The following is a 19,369-nucleotide window of genomic DNA, read 5'->3' as shown; positions in this document are numbered from 1 at the left end:
TTTTAAAATTCTGAGAGCATCCTCTTTGGTTGGTCCTTAAAGACCAGACCTCCCTTCTGGGAATAGAAAGGGAGAGACCTCCAGGGTGGAAAGTCTGAGGGGTGGGGGTGGGTAAGTAAGCCTCCTAAACACAGCCATCATCCAGATCTATTCACAGTCACATGATTCATTAGAATCCTTAATCCTCATGAGAACACTAGCATCAGACCCTCTGACCCTGCCAGTGAAACCTCATAAAACTGGTTAAGATGCTGACCAGCATGCGCACAGGTTAATTGGAGTGACATGGTTCTCTGGCTTCTAGTCTGACGAACATCTTTGGGGATGCAGGGAGCAGAAGGTTTGGGGGTCCCTTTCACCACCAAATGCCCTTTGGTCCCAGAGAGGCATCAGTTGAACACAATACATGATCTGAAATCCAGTCTGCTTTACTAGATGGCTTACCCTCAGCACCTAAGGCAAAAAGTCTGTCCTTGAGTCCCTAAGAGCAACAGGCAAAAACCTAAAAACCTAAAGGAAACAAAAACTTCTGTTGTTATTACTAATTCTGCTACTATTGTTATGCAGGGTTGGGGACAGTCCAAAGTGAAAACAGACACATTTTTGTTATTAATAAATAGATACTTAGCAGCCCCACCCCTACATGGCTATAGTCTTCCCATGGGCTGAAACTGCTTCCAACATCATTACATCAATGTGTAAAGTATGGCACCATGAAGAAGGGTATGGGCTGTAGTCAACTTCATTACAATTCTGGTACTGGAAGTCAAATCACACCCAGAAACCAGAACTACTTCATCTTTTGCAATGTTTCCTACAGGTGACATGTTTTTTTTTTTTTCTCTTTAAAAAAAAAATGTCTCCATCTACATCTTTCCGATAGACAACAGTAAGGATAAGCCTTTGTCTAGGTTAGAATCAGGAGCTAAGACCCTTAAACTTTCTTCAAGACCACATAGATGTAGATGAAAATGTTTTTGTTCTGAAAAAGGGGAAAGATTTAGAGGACCTAAAGAGAAACAAGAGAATTTTCCTTACTTTTTATAAAAATGAATTACTTCTGCTTTATCTTCATTTCACAAGTTTTGAGTATGGGGCTGTATGGTTCTGGAGATCAAACCCAAGACCTCAGGTACACTGGGCAAGGGCTTTACCACCCTTACTGTTGATCATTCTAACTCTTCTACTTCTGTTGAGTTGTAAATAACAAAACTCTGCATGGTTGTAAATAACAAAAGTCTGCATGGTTATTACATTGCAGAATTTATCTCGATTATTTTAGAGTGAATATGTATCATCTAATCCTTTGCCTATCCATTTATAACCTGTGCAAATTAACTGCAGATAAGAACATTGTAAAAACTCTTTTATAATAAGAGAAAATTTATTCATGACTTATTTGAAGCATAGCAATTTAGCTGTTTCCAATTTGGATGGATAGATTGTTGGGAAAGGGAATACTTAGCTTGTGCAAGGCCTGGGTCTTAATCCTAAGCACCCAGAACAACACATAAACAAAATCCATTTGAGTTGGATAGAGGACCACACCAAAATACAAAACGTCACTTCCATAACTCTAGATGGAATTTTACAATCTCCATCTTTCTAGTTGTCTCTCTCTCTCTCTCTTTCCTTGCTGTTTACCATGTCACAGAGCGAAGATAGTTCAATATGGAATGTGATCATTTGTTCTTCATATACCCTTGTGTTATAAAATTTAAACTACAATCCAGATATATCTTATACTATAACTAGATTGTATTTTCCGTGAGTCTCTTCAACGCCTCCAAGATCTCTTCCTTCCCCATCTACTTACATTAGCTAGGGAGAGGGAATCTTTCAATGCATAGAAATGATCCTCTTTTTGGCTTCTCCATGTTTTAGGAAGCTTAGAGAAGATTCACAAGCAATGAACAACAGTGGAAAAAATAGCTGGAAAGGGTTTTTGCCTGCTTATTTTGTATATGTTTTTGACTTACAAGAACATTATGCCTTTTCATTAGGAATATATCTCATGGATTAAGATTGTGCAGGCGTGTAATCCCAGCACTTGGGAGATAGACATAGGAGGAAGTTAAGGTTAGACCAAAGTTAATCGGGATTACTGAGGCAGAGCCTGTCTTTACAAACACAACTGAGTAAGAAAATCCCATTGGGACATCCAGTAGCGGATTCAACACCTATCATATATGGAAGAACTAGTAGTCTGAGTAGACTCTAGGATCTAAAAACATATAGTACACTTTTTTTTGTTGTTGTTTAATGGGTTCTAAGTTGGAAATCTGACCAGAAAAAATGCTACTTTTATGAGAAAAATATTTTAGATGAGACAAAAAGGCATAATAATAATCTCTGATCTCCCCAAATGGGACCAGCCAATTTAGAGCCACTTGCAGCTCTGGTTAAGTCATTGGGAGGGTAGGCTTGAAGGATTAAGAGCCTTTAGTGCCACAGGGAAAGACTAAGCTACACTATAACTGAAAAGACAGTCTCTAATGGATGTTTTGTAATGAAAAAAAAATTTTTTTTTGAAGAAGAGCTTTGCCTAGAAAGGACTTTCTCGCAGAGAACCAACACCCAGTTATACCTCTCAGAGTGGGCTTTACTCTTTGCCCCTGCCAGAATGCTAAAGGGTTAACTACTTCTCAGGAAGGAAAACATGTTTTAAATGTGTGTGTGTGTGTGTGTGTGTGTGTGTGTGTGTGTGTGTGTGTGTTTTGTTGTCATTGTTGTTGTTGTTTTCAGAAATAGAGTCTTGCTATGTAGTCCTGGCTGGTCTAGAACTTGCTGCGACCTGACTAGCAACTTTTGGTGATTATTCTGTACCCACTCCATGTGCTGGGATTATAGGCTTCTCACCATGCCTGGTTCAACCTTAAATTTTAAAGAAGAAGAATAAAAGCCGTCAAAACTAAGGGTGAATTCAGAAATCAAAGGAACCAACTAAATGTTTGGGGCTAGATAATCGTTCACTTTCATTACTTCCCAGGTAATTAAAGAGCTCTTGCCTGCCCAAAATATTTTAATTTAGAACTGCTGTGGTCTTCAAGAACGTGCAAATAAACAAATCCATCCTGTCAAAGGACACTGCCCTGCAGCTCACTCTGATGTTTATGTCTCCAAAAGTTTTTCATGTTGTATAGTCCTGGCTAGTAAACAGCCTGAACTGCTCTGGTTGCAAAGGTCAAGTTGCAAAATGAAAGGGATTTAAAAAGAAACTGTCCTATTTAAAGATACAGTACGCCAAAAAAACAAACGGAATAAACTTCCCTCTGTCCATTTCTGTAAGCCAACAGATCCTGTCTCAGACATAAAATCGGGTTATCTTTTCCCACAAAACAGGTGCTTATGTGACACTAGGAGGGATTTCATATAGTGATCAGGAGAAAGGATGGGCCTGAGACCCCCAAAAGGTAGCAATAGAAGAAAACAGTTGGGGTAGGAAGGAAGTGAAAGGAAGTTGAAAGGGCCCTCGGTTTCCCCAGCTGTTGGAACATATGGTGCCAGGGTTTTTCAAAGATGACAAAGAATAGACAGTAACACTCCTTTTCCCCCTAAAGAATGCCTTCTCCACAAATAATGATAAGTTTTCAGGTTGAAATCTGTTCTCCTCCCACAGGGAATAAACGGAGGTCACTAATTTTTTTATAGTTTGGTAAAAATAACAGGGCGATTATGGAAGCAACAGAAGGAGTCAAGGTGTTTGTGGGAGAAAAAAAAAATCTCTTGAGGACTAGGCCAGATCCTGGGTGGGACTATCCAACCGGGTTCTCCATAGTTCACATTTTATAGACAGTCTTTTCCCTAAAGGATATACTTTCATTAGACTATAAATGCTCCGGCAGATGAGAGAGGGAAAGGTGTGTGTGTGTGTGGTGTGTTCACTAGAGACAGGTGTGATGGTTAGGGAGCATATGTGGGTTGAGCAATAGGTAGCATCCTGGTGCAGTGTGTGCCAGTCACCTCCATTGATAGAGGCCTCCCTTCCTGGTTTTCAGGTTCCCCTGAAATTCCCCAAGTCGAGCGCAAATTTTTAATTTCATTCGTTGTGTTCTTACTGTCTGAGCTTGGGTGGAAAGGGAATGTGCTGTTGAGGACGTATTAGTTCCAGTTACACCTTGGTCCCTGGATCAGTGAAGTAAAATACTTCAAAGCCTTAAGGGACCTAACTGCGTGTCCCCAGATTTGAGTGTCCTTGTCTCCTACTCCTTTGTTTCAGCCTGAAGAAGACTGATTCTGCCGCTGGAGAATCATCCAGTCTCCCTAGCCACGCTAGCTTCTTCCTGCAACTTTCTCAAAGTGAGTCCGCCTTGCTACTATCAGCTTCCATTGGAGGCCTCTGTGAGAATGGTTAACTCCCCTCCACAACACGGCTCGCACTTAGAGGTCTAAAATTAAAGTTTAAAAATTATTGTAAAATATCGCCTGGATGATATATAGTCTAGGCCAGATTAACAATCATATCCGATGTTGAAAACACACCCTGAATTGTGGCCCTGTTTCATTAGGGAATTGCACCCAATGGAGAAGAATTGGAGCATTAATTACTTCCTTCTTGGGGAAAAATGTTTCTAAAGAAAGCATTGGAATCAAGGACGAGTTAGGTAATGTGTATTAAAAAGGCAGGCAAGTCGCTGTCGTTGAAACCCAATCACAGTTCGTAGTTCAAGGCAAACTGCTTTTAATTGACACGGTGTGTATTCGCCTGCTCCTCTCAGGGCTGCTGCCTTGGCAGGGACGCCCCAAGAGTATTTATTTCTAGGGTGGAAACAAAACAACCACCCCCGTCTACCGCGTTAAGAGAGCGCTCCAAGATGGACTGCCGGAGAAAGGCTTTTTGACCCGGGTGGAAATTAGTCATATTGACAGACGCTCAGGAAAGGTAAATTACCCGGCGCGCTGACGTTACGCAGAAGCGCTCCGGGATCCGACTGTGCCGCAGCGCGGAGGGGGCTGGCTAGAGGATCCCAATTCTTTCCCCTAGATTTCCATCAAGACAGTTAGCTTCTCCGGACCTGGGGTTTCAATGGGAAGGCGACCAAGCGAGCCCTAATAAGATGCCCGACAGAGCAAAGATACAAAATAAATAAATAAATAAATAAATAAAGCCAACACGAAGGGAGAGAAGATTTACCCTTTCTGAGCTGGGACGTGGGCAAAGTACAGAACCAAGAAGAAAAGCTAGCGAAGTCGGCAGAGGGAAGAAAGGGGGAGGAGGCTGGGAGGCACGGACTTCGTAGCTCGAGAGCCTAGGCCGCCACTTGGGAGGTCCCGGCCTCAGTCTGGCCAGGCCAACCATACCCCCGGGAGGATCGGAGCTAGGGGAGGGTCACAATTACACCTCGGCTCCAGGCGAGGGCTTAAAACCAAGTGGCGGGGACTGAAGTCTGGAGGCAAGGCCCCCGCGGTCATGGGGGGGGGGGCAGGCCCGTGCACAGGAACCTTTTACAAGACATGTGGGTACAAGAAAACAAAATCAAAATAAACTACTTTCATCCATCATGGCCAATGAAAATAAAAGCCGTCTTGTAGAGGAGGTGTGCGGTCGTTTTGAAATTCAGCGTGTTTTGTTTTTATATAAAGAGTTTTTGATTTTTTTTTTTAAACCGGACAATTGAGGCTGGAATTGTCAGGGGAGGGGAGAAAGAAATCTTACATTGGCGGAGGTGGGTGGGGTTGGGTTCATAGGTTTACCCCGAAGTATGAGAGACCATACTTCTCAAAACAAGCTGAAGAATGTTTGCACACCAGATGGCAGCAACATAGGCAGAATCTAACGGTCCCATTTCATTTCTTTGCAAAAATTAGACTCCAGAAGGGGGAGATTGGCAGACATTAAAAGTGTGCCATCTAGATTTGACCAAAGGGTCTACTCGAAGGATAGTCACTGTAGCCACAGGGTCACGAGAAGCAGCGTTCTCCTAATGGCTGTAGAGATGGGGCCTCCCCACCTATTTCGGACCTGGATCCTGGGCTCAAAAGAAGAAAGAATCGACTGAGTGGACTTTGCTGTCAGGTTGTCGGGGTGAAAAAGGTGATGACCTTCCACGGGCAGCATCCCCACCCTGTAGAGGTGGCCGGTGGCTTCTCTGGACGTTGAGCGTGACATGTTATTTTTAGTTTTCCAGACTCTCCCGACAGACTCTTATCCAGAGAGGTTGTGGGAGAAGCGGGGGAGGGGAGGGTGTTTTAAAAGACACACTATTTATTATTAAAGCAAAACAGAACAAAATGCGTTCTCTAGATTCCTCTCCCAGGTTTCTGATGTTTGGTCTGCCAAAACCGCGCCAAGATTCACTTTTAGAAAACCTTGAAGGGGAGGGTGGGTGGGACCTAGAAACCGCTCTCTGCTGGGCTCGGAATCCGCTGCTCTCAACCTTTCTTTTCCCTCTCTTCGACCACTGCCCCTAGTCCAGAGCAGACTAGAGTAGCTCTTCCAGAGAAGGACCTAAGGACAGGGTAAAGGAGGAATCTCTGTTGCTTCCGCAGAGCAGAGGTTTGGGACCTTTCTGCAATCACTTTTAAAGAGCAGTTTACACTAAGTCCATGTTTCTACTACACGACTTGCTGGAGGGATATGCATAGAAACTTGGGCTTCCACCCGTCGTCCATTCTCACCTTGAGGAGGCCTGAGTCCAGTCTCACCTTTCAGATCGCTGCTCGAATCCCCCGCAACGTGCTCTCTTCCTCTTCCTGTTGGTGCCTGGCTCCAGTAGACTCTCACCCATTCTCTATCGACACCGACCTCCACGGTAAGACCCAGCCTCCATATCTAGGACTCCGCATGACTTCTCCAACGAGCTAAGCTGGCTGGAGCCGGGACAAGGCGCCTGCAGTCTCTTCCTTTATTTCCCACCCTCCCCGCCCCCATCTTCTCTTCTCCAGAGTATGTGACTCATGGGGTCCATCTTGACTTCCCCTAGAGATCCACTGCCTCGCCCTGCGTTTCTCTACCCATGGGCTTGCCTTGCCATCGGGGTGCGTGTGGGCGGACCTCGGTGCTGGTTCCACCACTTGGTGCTGTAAGCCTGGTGAACAGGGAACCCCACCCCACCCCCAGACTCACCGCATCTATGCTATGAGTGGCCTTCCCGAGTCCAAGATGCACAAAGGAGAGGAAGTGCAGAGAAAAGAGGAAGGGGGGTGGTGGTGGTGGAGATAAACCTAGCATACACACGCGCACTCAAAACCAACTTTGGGGTTGGACTGTTTCTATTTCAGACGACACGACCTGGATGAATGGAGTATCCGGAGAAGGTTTTTGAAGACGTTTAGGAGGAAGGGTGAGTTTTCTGTTGAGAAACTCAATCTGCTATACAGTAGCGGCCCCATCTGGGATCTGTCACTGCTGACAGCACCACAGGGCACAGCCGTGATCTTCTGCACAGCCTGCACTCCCCGAAATACCCTCCTTAATCAAAGGATGTCTGCGCTCAGCTGACCGCGCCGAAGCAGAGAGGCCTACGGGTTCCACCCCTCCCGCCCCCCTCCCCAGGCTCACAGCCTCCCCTAACCCTGTCTTTCCAGAGCATTAATTAAAAGCGGAAAAAAGACAGAGGCTGATGTCATTGCTCTCAGATCATAAACGTAAGAGTCATCCTGTGAGAATCCCTGAAAATGACTTTAATGAATAATTTCAGAGACAGTTATGGCTTTGGGTGATTACTGAGCGAGAATATGAAAACCAGATTTTCAAGGGAAGGCGATGGTGGTCAGGCAGTTTGACCGCCACTCCCCCCCCCCCCCCATTAAAACCGCACCAGTTTTTCTTCTTCCCCAACTACTACTGCAAATGTAGATTTTTGTTTCCAGGGCTTTTTTTTTTTTCTTTAAAACTAAAGCCACAAGCAACACACACACACACACACACACACACACACACACACACACACACACACACACACGTCCTTTCTGTTTTTATCCCAAAGACAAAAATATCAGTGCCAAGCAACAGTAACAATCTATCTTTAAAAGAAGGCCTTGGTGGATGGCCATTGGTTCCTGTCTTTTCAGAAAGGAGGGATTTCCTGCCATCTTGGTTTAGAATACTATCTAGAATACTTTTCTAGTCTCTTCTGGGCAATATGCTTAATGATGATTGAACATTCTGCCCTTGAGTAAGCACACTGTTTGTTTTAAGTGAGTTTTAGCTGGCTGAGCAGCAAACATCAGGGGAATGAATAATAAGCTTCTGCAGGTCTCCACGACTCTTCCATTCTTGGTCACCAATACTTGAAAGCTGGCTTGGTGTTATGACAGGGAATTATATTTTGAAGACTCCATCTAGCCATAAAAGAAGCATTAGGCTAGTTGGGTCCAATGGGTTGAGAATTAAAAGTATTATTTGAAGTTGAATATAATGGTATATGCCTGCAGTCCCAGAGCTTGGAAGGCAGAAGCAAGGTGATTGTCATGTTTTGAGACTTAGTCCAAATAGAGAGTTTCTGGGTGAGTCTGTGCTATCTTAGCAAGGTCCTGTCAGACTCAAACACACTTTGGAAAACAAAAAAACTACTTTCAAAAGCAGCTGAGGCATCGGTTGGAGACTAGAATTGTCTACTATTCCATGATCTTTATTAGTAAGACTCAGTTTCCTACAAATCTAGCTTCTTCTTTGGAGACGTACACAGAGAATCTCTGGGCCAATGGCCCATCTAATTTGACTCCAACCTCATATAATTTTTGCCTGGAGCAAGAACATTTTGTAGGTCAGAATAATGTGGATCTTTGTGGTTTTTGAGTGACCTGGTTGAGAAATTGCTTGTGTGAACCAACCAGATTCCAACATTAAGGCAGACCATGAGGAGCCTACCTGGCAAGTTGGACTCTGAAAAAAAAAAAAAAAAAAACCCCAAACAAACAAACAAACAAAACCAGGCTTTGTGTCTTATTTCCTTTGTTTCTCAGCCAGGCCAGAGTCCTGAAGTCACTAACGATCTGTTCTAGGTTTCCTTATGCGGAGTTTGTCATTTTATCTGTTCCCTCAAACTGAGGCTGTCTTCTTTCTCTCTAAATTCAGTGTAACCTCTGACTGAGCAGGCAGTTTGCCCTGTTGAATGTATGGGAAAATAAATCCCAGGCTGCTGCAAGGCATCTATCACTGATCAAGGTAAACTGAGATACAGGATGACACATACCATTGACAGTTCTCTCTTGTAGGGTGACTTTAATAATCGAGGGCTTGGCCAATCCTTTCTTCATATTTGATAAATATTTCATATTTACCCACACCAGGCAGTATTTTTGGTGGCTCAAGGAAAACATTCCTAAGACTCTGAACCAATTGTGGTGGTTTGCGTGGCCTCAGGCCGTGTTTCTAGAATTTTCTGCAAGAGTTTTAAGAATTGCAAGCTCCGAAATGAAGTCTCTGGCCTGTCCAATCAGAAGTTGTGGAAGTTCGGATGAAATACCGGTGGATTTGTAGTTTTGTTAGTTCTCTGGGGAAAGGGAAGCGTCATTCTGGACAGTTCAGACATTGAGTTCATCACAACACCTGTCCTGGCAGCCAGCAGCTCGGCAGGGGCAGAGGTCGTGAGCATCTAGGAATCACACACAGATCTCCTTCCTCTGATCCAGACACTGCAACACAGCAGAGGACAAAGTTGCCGCGCTAGTCGCGTGTCCTCCTCAAGAGGTGTCACCAGCTGGCCAGCTGTCACTAGATCTATTATGCTCCAAAGCAGATGCAGAGGTGCAGTCTCAAGAGAAGTGACTTCTGTAATCGCTTCTGCCAGGTCGTCCCCTTAGGCAGAAATTTCCATCATTTAGGTCCTGAGAACTGTAATACAGGCGGGTGCCATGGGCGGGACACTAAGTTAACTCTAAAAAGTTCCCTGAGAGTCGTTTGGCCACATAAAGCCTACTCGTAACCACGTGGGGCCCCCGTTTTGCACTGGCGTTACTACCCCCCCCACCCCCGCCTCTATTGGTGAAGGGAAGCAGCGCTTGGTTCATGGTTCATGGTTAGCATGAACTCCTGATCGGTAAGACCAATAGTCAGAGGCTTTTCTAAGAGAAATTCACAGGACCGAGAGAGTTGGAAGAATTCAAGTAAGCATCTCCAACTGGCCCTTTCTCACCCCAAACAAGGAAAACAAAACAAAACAAATGTTCCGGGCTAAAAATATGTATTTAGAAGTTCCCTCGGCGCAGGCGGATGGAGCCTTTCAGCTGCCTCCCTGGCCCCGGGAGGAGTTGGCCGCGCAGCCGCCGATTACACCCAGCTAGCTCTGCTGGGATGGCTCCGAGCCGTCTGCCCTGACGTCAGCGAGGCTCTGGGCCTCGCTGCAGCAAGATAGGAAAGCGGGGCGGGAGCAGGCGCGGCACTAATCACTCCCAGATGTCCCTAATAGCGGAGATAAAGACGGACGGAGAGGCCGGGAATAAATTTGTAATCAGGGCTCTACCATCTGATCATCAAAGCGGTCCAAATACCGGGAGAAATTTGGAGGGAGTGTATATGCAGGGGGTTGTTGCTCTCGCTCCTGCAAGGGAACTGACTCGGGCAGGGTGAACTGATGAGAACCCGGGGAACCGGTGAGAACCCAGGGCGGGAGGGGGGAGTTTAGAATTGTGCGCATGAGTCCCGGACTCCGTTACATTTACTTCAAGGATGCTGGCCAGCCAAAGGCGCTCAGCCGTCATAGGCTAATGACTGGAGCAGACAGTTGCTGTGCTTCGAAGCACACCGGTTGGGTAGTGAGGCCGACGGTCTTAGAACTGTCCGGCCCCCGGAAACGTGGGATTGGTTTCCTTTTTTGGAACAGCCCCCCTTTTTCCTCTTTTACACAGTTAAAAATATCTAATGGATCTCTTCCACACACCCCGATAATCTCCACAAGAGCAATTTAGGCTGCTGGGGCCTCCAGCCGGTTTCTGAACCCCAGTCTGAGGGCAGTTCCTTGGGAATTTTCTTTCTGTTCAAGAGATCCAAGGCCTGGGACAAGAGGATCCCGGAGACTCGTTAGCGCCCTCTCCTCGTGCGGAGATCGGAGATCTGGGCCGGAGGATTTGACTTCCAGAGGCTCCGATTCTCCTAGGTTAATATAGCCATGACTACTAGGAAGGCAATGGCCAGAGCCCAGATTCAGTAGTCTATGGTGTTTACGTAGCCACGGACTTACTTTTTAAACAAACTGTTTTGCATCCACCAGCCAACCCTTCTTTCAATTCGTGGTGGAAGCGAGCGTGGGTAGGGCTCAGGCACTAGGAAAAGCAAGGAAAACGAAAGGCGGCGGTGGTGGAAGATAAGCCCACTACCCGCACAAACGACCTTAGAAACAGCATATAGATAAAGATCCAGGAAAGATGGAGCAGATTCCTAGAGTTCTGTAGACCCGCTATTCCAATGCAAGTCCAGGCTTTTGTAGCATCCTTTGCTCTGTTTGGTAGCCCTGTGAACATTTCAGGCCCTAGCACCTGACCCAAATTCTCTCCTCCAAGTCTGGGGGTGTGGATGGGGGAGGTAGAGTAGCCCCCAAAGCTCTTGTCTCCCGCGGTTCTGTGTTTGAGATCGCTCCCAGTTCCGCACACCTCTTCCTGAAATCCTAAATTGCCCCCTGCCCCTCTCCCCAAACTATGGCACTAGGAGAGACTAGCTTTGAGATTCTCTGCCCCTGTGGGGCAACAGCCAGCAGAGCCACAGGTGAGGGAAGGGGATTGGGCCATCACTCCACCAGGAAGTGAGGTAGGCACATTTTTAAAGGGTCACCGGAGAGTGGAATCACTCGTGACACCCCTGCTACATCCATTTCCATCGCTGAAATCAACATCCTAGGCAGTTTCTTCTACAATCTAAATTCTGAAACTCCTCCCCTCAAGGAAAATGCTACAACCGAACTAGCCAGAAATCCTTGCTTCTTCAGTGTGTGTTGGGTTTAAGTAGGCATGCAGAGTCCCCCAGTGACCTAGCTGTCATTTCGGACACACTGTCTGGTAGCTGCTGTCAGTGTCTGTAGCTGGGAGCAAAAGTCTAGAAAAAGCCAGTCGAGGGGGGATACTGACTCATTCCTAAGCAGAGAGAGAGAGAGAGAGAGAGAGAGAGAGAGAGAGAGAGAGAGAGAGAGAGAGAGAGAGAGAGAGAGCCCTCCTGGTGCTTCAGGGTTATCAGACTTTGGTCCTGCGCGGAGGTCTGGGGCTGAGCCCTGACAACCAGAGCTACCATCAATTTACCTTCCTCGCCCCAGCTTCCCATTTAGCTTTTAACGTCAAATCCTACATTTTTTTTTTTTTTTTGTCGGCTCCGGCCTGTCTAGAACGCTTGTGAATTCGCTGCAGGAGTGATTGCTCTTAACAAAATGGCAGCAAACACATTATCCCAGCAATTAAAGCAGAGACCTTTTAGCCATTGCCACAAGCAGAGGCTTGGAATCTTTCCCCCCTACCGCCTTTAAACAAAGAATTAAAAAAAAAAAAATGTGTAGTCGTGAAAACGCAGAGAAGCAGCGCTGTAGAAATCCCTCCCCCAACACACTAGCCCGCTCCATGGGAGTTTGACAAGCAAAATGAGGTGGCTGGGGATGCTGAGACGGTTTAGATTTGGGACTGAGGAAAGGATTGTCTATGTTCTGCAGGTTGAAGGGTCCAGCTAGTTGAAAACCGTGTCCAGTTAGCGGGTTTGCTCAACTGAAGTTTTGGAGCATCCGGGGGTTTCTAGTGGCTTTAGTACTAAGTCGGCTGGATTCTAGCCAGTTGGAGTTTCCTGGACGGTTGGAGGTTTCAGCGTTATGGCTTAGTACTGGCTGGAGGGAGAAAGACCTCTGCAGCTCAGTGACTCTGGATAGTCAGTCAAAGAGGATCCGTGGGTGCCTGATTGCCAGTCTAAAACGCACTAGGATTAGTAAAATGACCACCTATGAACAATTCACTAGGGTCTTTAGATTCCCTTGTGCTGGTATTTAATAAAGCAGAAGAGCTGATTTAACCAGACTCCATTAAGGCCTAGAAGAGAAGATACAAGCACGCACAGGCACACACGCTCATGGTGAAGATAACGGATGTGTTTAAGCCGTCACCAATCTCATCTCTGTCCATTCCAGAAACCTCTTAGATCCCTTTCTTCTACCTCTAAAACATGGAATCTTTCTTCCGAGCTGATAAAAGTGAAGATGCAGAAGGCCTCTGCAGGCAAAAGGAGAGAGCCGCTTGGTCAAACAGACAATGATCCAGAGAGCTACAGAAAACCTGGGCAGCCACCGTTCCCCCCCACCCCCCACCCCTCGCACGTTATAAACAAAGGCAAGTGTCTGTAAACACAGCCCCTCGCCCACCAGGTCCGCCCAGCGTCGGCTGACCTAAGGGGAGAAAGTTCAGATCGCTTTGGCCTAGTTGTTCTAACCCCTGGCCCTCCTGTTGTCAGCCATCCGCAGAAGTCCGAAACACCACTCACACCCGCCCCCCACCCTCACCCACGAAGGGCTGGGCTGGCTGACTGTAGACCACCCGGGTCAGAGAAGCTCTGAGGGAGCTGTGGGAACGCTCGAGGGTTTGTTACTGGAGACAAGGTGTGAATATCACCCCAAGAATGGCTAAGGCTGGAAACCCTTTGCCAAGGCTCTACGACACCAGATTTATATACATGGAGCTTCATGAAACAAACCACTTTTAAATACTGTTAATCTCCCCCAGTTTCCCACCCGTTCCTAATAGCACTTCAGCTTCTTTGATTTCTAGAGCCAGAGGTGAAGCTCTATTTAACCTCGGGGAAACAGGGCGCAGGGACTTTCGGTAGTACAGGACCCCAGGACAGCAAAGCCCGTGGCAGGGTGAAGTTCTGGGTGGCTGCTATTCAGGGGGTAGGTTGCCACTTGCAGAGCTGCAGCTTGGAAGACTTCAGACACCGAGCAGTTAATATTGAGTTCCCTGTAGCTCCTTGTAAATCTAACCCAACCCCTCGCCCCCCTTTAAATCTGTGGTCTTGTTCGCGATTTCTTACTTGACGTAAAATTCCTTGTTACCTAATCATAGACCCTTTCAAAAGACTCCCTCCTCCACCGCCCCTGCTCATGAGAATCTTCCGATCTGGACAGCTAGCAAAACCCCCCTTCTCTCTTTTTTCTTTCTCTTAAAAAAAAAAAAAAAAAAAAAAAAAAAAAAAAACCTTGGATAAAAGCCCTATACTTTGAACTAAACGCCCCAGACTATTTCCTATGACTGTAATAAGGCCTGGAATCCTCCTCACACCTCCTCCACAGGAAAGAAAAAAAATGGTCCTCAAACACAAAACCAAGCACCAGGCGCAGGGCTTCCAATAGATAGATACCTATAAAACGAGGCCACCTAAACCTTCTGCACAAAGAAAGCACAGGTCCTTCTCCCAACCCGATACTCCCAAAGACCACTCAAAGTTCTCCTGGGAGCTTTGGCAAGAAGAAAAGAGACAGGACTGGATAGAAGCCCAGGCCTTTGGTCAGGATTTTCACCAGGACAGTTTGCTTTAATAACAGTTCTTCATCTAGGGAGCCTCAGATCATATTGATTGATTAGAACCACTGACTCTTTCAAATAAAGTTGGAGGCAATTACGATAATTTAGTTTACTTCTGAATATTTTAAATATGAAAACAAGTCTAACAGCTTTGTTTTCAAAGTTCTTTTGAGGTATCACCCACGTGATTTTTTTTGTAAAAAAACACACACAGTGGTTTATTGAATACTTACAACGTTTACACCTTCAATATTAATTAAATTCCACTCAGCTTTAGAGGACGGAAGCCCAAAAAAAAAAAAAAAAAAAAACCCAAACAAACCAAGAAGCTGTTGGAAACATCTTGACTAGGGAACAGCTACATTTGAAAAGCGACAGCACTAGATAGCCGACCGGACAGAAATGTTAGCGGCCCTGCTTTCTGCTTTGAAATAGAACTTTATAACCCCCAGGAATATTGATATCCAAAGGCCGAGTATTAAAAAGATACACTTCGCATATGCACTAGTGTCCACTTTTTTTTTATCTGGAAAGAATTGGGTAAGGAGGCGGGGGTTGGGGTTTTGGGGGGGGGACAACGCTGGTGTCTACACAGCCAAGAGGGAACATTCACACACAGAGAATGACGGGGTCCCTTACCACACGGAGTGTCCTCTTCATATTAAAATATGGAATGCTTTTCTTCAAATATCCACTTTTTTTGGAAAGGGAGGTGGAGAGCGGATGCCTCAAAGGTTGGGGGGGGGGCAGAAAAGAGGGGGAAGGAAATTGCACATAAATAAACCGGATGATCCAACTGCAAGAAGTCCTCAGAACGGAGCCCGAGGGCTTTCGGGGAGTCCTGGGTCTGCATCTGGCGCCTTGGCCCCCGGCTCACTAGCTCTCCTCTTGTTCACTGCTTGAGCTCCAGGGCCCAGACATGCTGTGGCCAGCCTGTCCGGCCTTTGGTTTTCTTGTCGTTGCTGCTCACTGTACTTTTCAAGATTTCATTCTAAACAGAAAGGGGGCGAAAGGGAGAGAAATGGAAAGACCGTTCAGCGAGAATGCCCGGTTACAGCCACCTTAGCTCTCTTCCGGCGAGAGGACGCAGACTACCAGGGTACAAGGGAACACCCAATGAGGGGGATGATGCGGGTACCAGCCTCTGCAGAAAAGTTATGCAGGTCCGCAGTGCTTTAAGTTACCGCCTAGGCCTCCTCTCCAAATGCTCAAGGACCCAGTCAGCAAATTTCTAAGCAACCAACCCATTTCTAGGCGTTTACAGAGAAGCCTAGGCTCTTATTTTCCCTTACTGCTTTTGCAGGAGAGGGAGCAGAGACCAGCGCTAAATCTGCCTTCTGTTTTCAATAGCGAACCCCACATCCAGAAGCCCCTCTGCTCTGGCCTGGGCCTCTCCCGCCAGCCAGCAGCGGCTCTGTACATGGAGTTCAGCAGTATGTCTCCTGCAAGGCCCTTGAAATCTGGTTATTCGAAAGGTCATTCCATCATGCAGGAATCGAAGGGCTACAAGCCGCAAAGGAGAAAATTTCCACAAATGGAACTGTTTCTCAGGTTCTTCCTGGTCATTGCCCTATGCAGAACACCATACTTTACCTGCGGTTGGTAGGAACCCGAGGACACTTTAAGTGGCTCCGCATAACTTCATGTTAGAATTCATAACAATGACCACAATGTGTATTTCTTTTAGTCTTAAAGTGCACAAGCTCACTCAAATAAACTTAGACACACTCGTGAATTACTTGGGGAGGGGGAGGGAATTTGCGCTCTAGTTTCAAAGAGAAACTAAAGCTGTGTTTTTACTGTTAAAGAGACTTAATGTTTACCGTCACCTCCCGCGTGCCTTAGCACTGTGAACAAACATAACGTTTTCTTATTGTTCGGAGTCAGAGGCAGCCTCGGTTTTGGAGTGGGGGATGCTATCAATTGTGGAATAACTGGAACCCGAGAGAGGTCATAGGTAACTCACTTTAGAAATATTTACAAGAAAGGTTGGGTTGAAAGCCAAAGATAGCTTTAATGAACACAGAATGAGGGAAGCCGGCCAGTGCGGCCAGGAGATTGGTGAGTCCCTACGTGTTGGGAGGTCAATCCTAAATAGTTAGAGGGCCTTAGAACCTCGAAGGAAGACCAGAAGCACGGACATCCTGATGCTGACATCCTCCCTTTCTTGCTTTTGAGGAAACCATCCCTACTCCACAACCTGGTGAAAGCAACTCCGGCTCACTATGCAGTCAAAGAATGTGGCGTACAATTTCTCAGCCGGTCTGGAAAGACCAGAGCAGCGGTCCCAAGATACCGAGCCCTTTACCTCCCCGTGTTCCCCTAGTACTGACCAGTTCTTTCTTCCTCTTCTCCTCTTTCACGTCGGTCTTCTTGATCTCCGCCTTGAAGGCCTCCGCCTCTCCGTTCTGGTCGTCCTTGGCCAGCAGATCCATGAGGTAGGCGATGTAGCTGGTGGCCAGGCGCAGTGTCTTGATCTTGGAGAGTTTGGTGTCGGCCGGCACGTTGGGGATGCACTCGCGCAGCTCGGCGAAGGCGCTGTTGATGCTCTGAGTCCTGCGCCGCTCCTTGCGGTTGGCGGTCCCCCGGCGCTTCACCGGGCGCGGCCCCCCCAGGCCGGGAGGCCCGGCACCGGGCGGCACTCCCCCATAATGGGAGTGGTCCAGGCCCGCGGCACCGCTGGCGTACTCGGGGCTGTAGGACAGGGCCATGCTGTAGTCAGGGGGCGACATCTCCGGGTGGCCAATAAGCCAGCCGTGGAAGTAGGGGTTCTCCTCGTGGCTGCAGCGGCTGGCGGCGGCAGCGGCAGCGGCGGCTGCGGCAGCGGCGAACGGGTAGCCCTCATGGTGCACCACGGGGTGGTGGGGAAAGCCCCCCACCAGACTCATCTCGCCTTCCGTGGCCCTCCACGCGCCCCAGCGTGCGCGCAGCCCCGCCGCGCCCTCCGATCGGGCTCCGGCCTCGGCGATCGGCGGTCTTCCCCACCCCCCACCCCCCAACCCCCGGGCTCCCGGGCCGGCCCTGCAGCCGCAGAGGGGGCCGCTGCAGCCCGGGGCCCGCGCCTGGCCCGCCGGGCCCGCCTCAGCTGTGCCGCGGCCGCCGGCTCCCCATGGGGCGCGGCGAGCTGGTCCCGGCACGGTGCGCCCTTGCTCGCCGCCGCCGCCCGGCCGGCTCTACAGTCCGCGCTCCGGCTCCGGCTTGCCCCGCTGCAGCGACCAGGCAGAGTGCTCCGGGGCTCATGCAAAAGTGCCGGCCGGCTCCCGCGAGGCTGTCCCGCAGATGCCGGGCACGGGACTCCTAACTCCGAAGCTGACCTGGAATCCGGGGCGAGTCCAAGCCGGGGCTGGAGGAGCCGGCCCGGCTGTGCCGGGAGGCGGCGGCGGGGTCGCTGCACAGCGTGGAGCTACCTCGGTGCGACCCTCCCCTTCCCGCCCCTTCCCCTCCCCCCACCAGCTTGCTCTGTGTTCTTGGGCGCTTATTGTTTTAATCAAAATTATTTGGTTGTTGTTTTGGTCCTTGAGTGTGATTTGTTTTTAAGGCTGCGAGTAACGTGTCCGTCCTCGCTCCTCTTAGGCTCTCTCGGAGGCTTTCCAGAGAGGTCTCAGCGCATCCATTTTCTAAGATCCTCTCCTCTCGCGACAAGAATCTTGGGCCCCTGAAGGCGCCTCGGAGCTGGGAAGCGGCGAATGGACTCTCGGAGGGGTGTGCACAGTGGCCGTGGAAGCTCCCGGGTGGCGGCGGCGGTGCTCCTGGGTTGGACGCGGTGAGGGGAGCAAGCCGATTTTCCCAGCAAGATCTCCATGTACAGCTACATCTTTAGGGCCGCTCGGGTTAATATATGTCGTCAGAGACTCCTCACGCCAATCCCGGGGCGGCGGGGGCGGCGCCTCGCGCTCTCCGCAATAAAACTTTTTGATGTTCACGTTGCTAATTGCCGAGGTCCTCTTCTAGGATTGGTTGTCCACTCATAACTGTAAGATAATTAAAACAGGAGGGGGGGCAGGGTTAAAAAAAAAAACTTTTTATCAGCCATAGGTTAATACAAGTGTTTAACAGATGCTTCGCTATTAAAATATTTCCCCCCAATACTGAAGAATCTCAAACCAGGTACAGTATTTTTTCACTTTCTTTTTTGGTTACAGGGGTGGGGTGAAGAGGGGAAGGAACGCAGATTATGCTTGTTCAACTGTTTTGTAGACAATCAGGGCAGAGAACTCTGAACAAGCAGCCTCCTGTAGTTTTGTGCTGGGCTGGGAAGGGGATTGGGGTGGGTGAGTGGGTGGTGGTGGTAGTGGTGGTGGTGGCGACAAGAGTCTGGAGGTGGCGGTGTGGAATCCCATTAAGGTGCGGTTGTGAGTGAGTGAGCCGAGTCTCTTTGACCAGGCTGGAACGCCAGAGCTCCTTTGGCCCGGCACACTTTGGAAAAGTTTCAGTGGCCTGTTTGCTTAGGCACTGAATTGGATGATTCAGGTTATGCTGACAACTTGCAGGAACCGAGGATGGGGCCTTCAGTTTGTGCATGCACTCATTTGCATAATTTTCTCGTGCAGCAACCCTGACAGAGATTGTGAAGGGTTTTCAAAGTGGGGCACCTCAATTTCTCCAATCTGTGGTGTGGCGAATATCCGTGTTCCTCTGGCTTAACTAGCCTGTTTGGTAAGTAACTGAATAGTTTTTACAGCGTGTTCGGAGCTTATTTTCTAGTTTTTATGAACAAACATATAAATATATCTCTGCATTCCTGCCTCTCTCATAAAAGCGGGCATCTGTGGGAAGCAGGTTTAGTTATCGGAGGGGAGCCATTAAACGGACGTTTAAGAGGCGGGCAGGGAGGAAGGCTCGTGGATGTTTAGACTGCTTGCCTTGGCGATCTTGAACGCATTAGAACGGAAAATGGATCTCTACTTGTAAGTCATCGAGCCGCGGGACACCTAGGCAGATTTCC

General features: G+C 48.1%; 1 protein-coding gene across 1 annotated transcript; it reads right to left on the bottom strand.

The window, feature by feature from the left end:
- Positions 1-14,518: 14,518 nt before the first annotated feature.
- On the bottom strand, positions 14,519-18,250 carry Hand2 (heart and neural crest derivatives expressed 2). Its single transcript, XM_034520535.2, has 2 exons — positions 16,758-18,250; positions 14,519-15,415 (listed from the first exon to the last, which is right to left on the bottom strand). The coding sequence occupies exons 1-2, from the start codon at positions 17,310-17,312 to the stop codon at positions 15,317-15,319; spliced, it is 654 nt and encodes a 217-aa protein (XP_034376426.1). The 5' UTR covers positions 17,313-18,250; the 3' UTR covers positions 14,519-15,316.
- Between the last annotated feature and the right edge of the window lie 1,119 nt (positions 18,251-19,369).

The sequence above is a fragment of the Arvicanthis niloticus genome, chromosome 16, assembly GCF_011762505.2.
Source record: "Arvicanthis niloticus isolate mArvNil1 chromosome 16, mArvNil1.pat.X, whole genome shotgun sequence".
NCBI classification, from domain to species: Eukaryota; Metazoa; Chordata; class Mammalia; order Rodentia; family Muridae; genus Arvicanthis; species Arvicanthis niloticus.
The sequence above is the reverse complement of the archived record's forward strand: the minus strand, read 5'-3'. Positions and strand labels throughout refer to the sequence as shown.

Excerpts from the sequence above, each read along its gene's own strand:
- Hand2 (XM_034520535.2), bottom strand. The coding sequence starts at position 17,312 with ATGAGTCTGGTGGGGGGCTTTCCCCACCACCCCGTGGTGCACCATGAG. Across the intron at positions 15,416-16,757 it reads AGAAGAGGAAGAAAGAACTG|AATGAAATCTTGAAAAGTAC; the intron begins GTCAGTACTAGG and ends CTTTCTGTTTAG.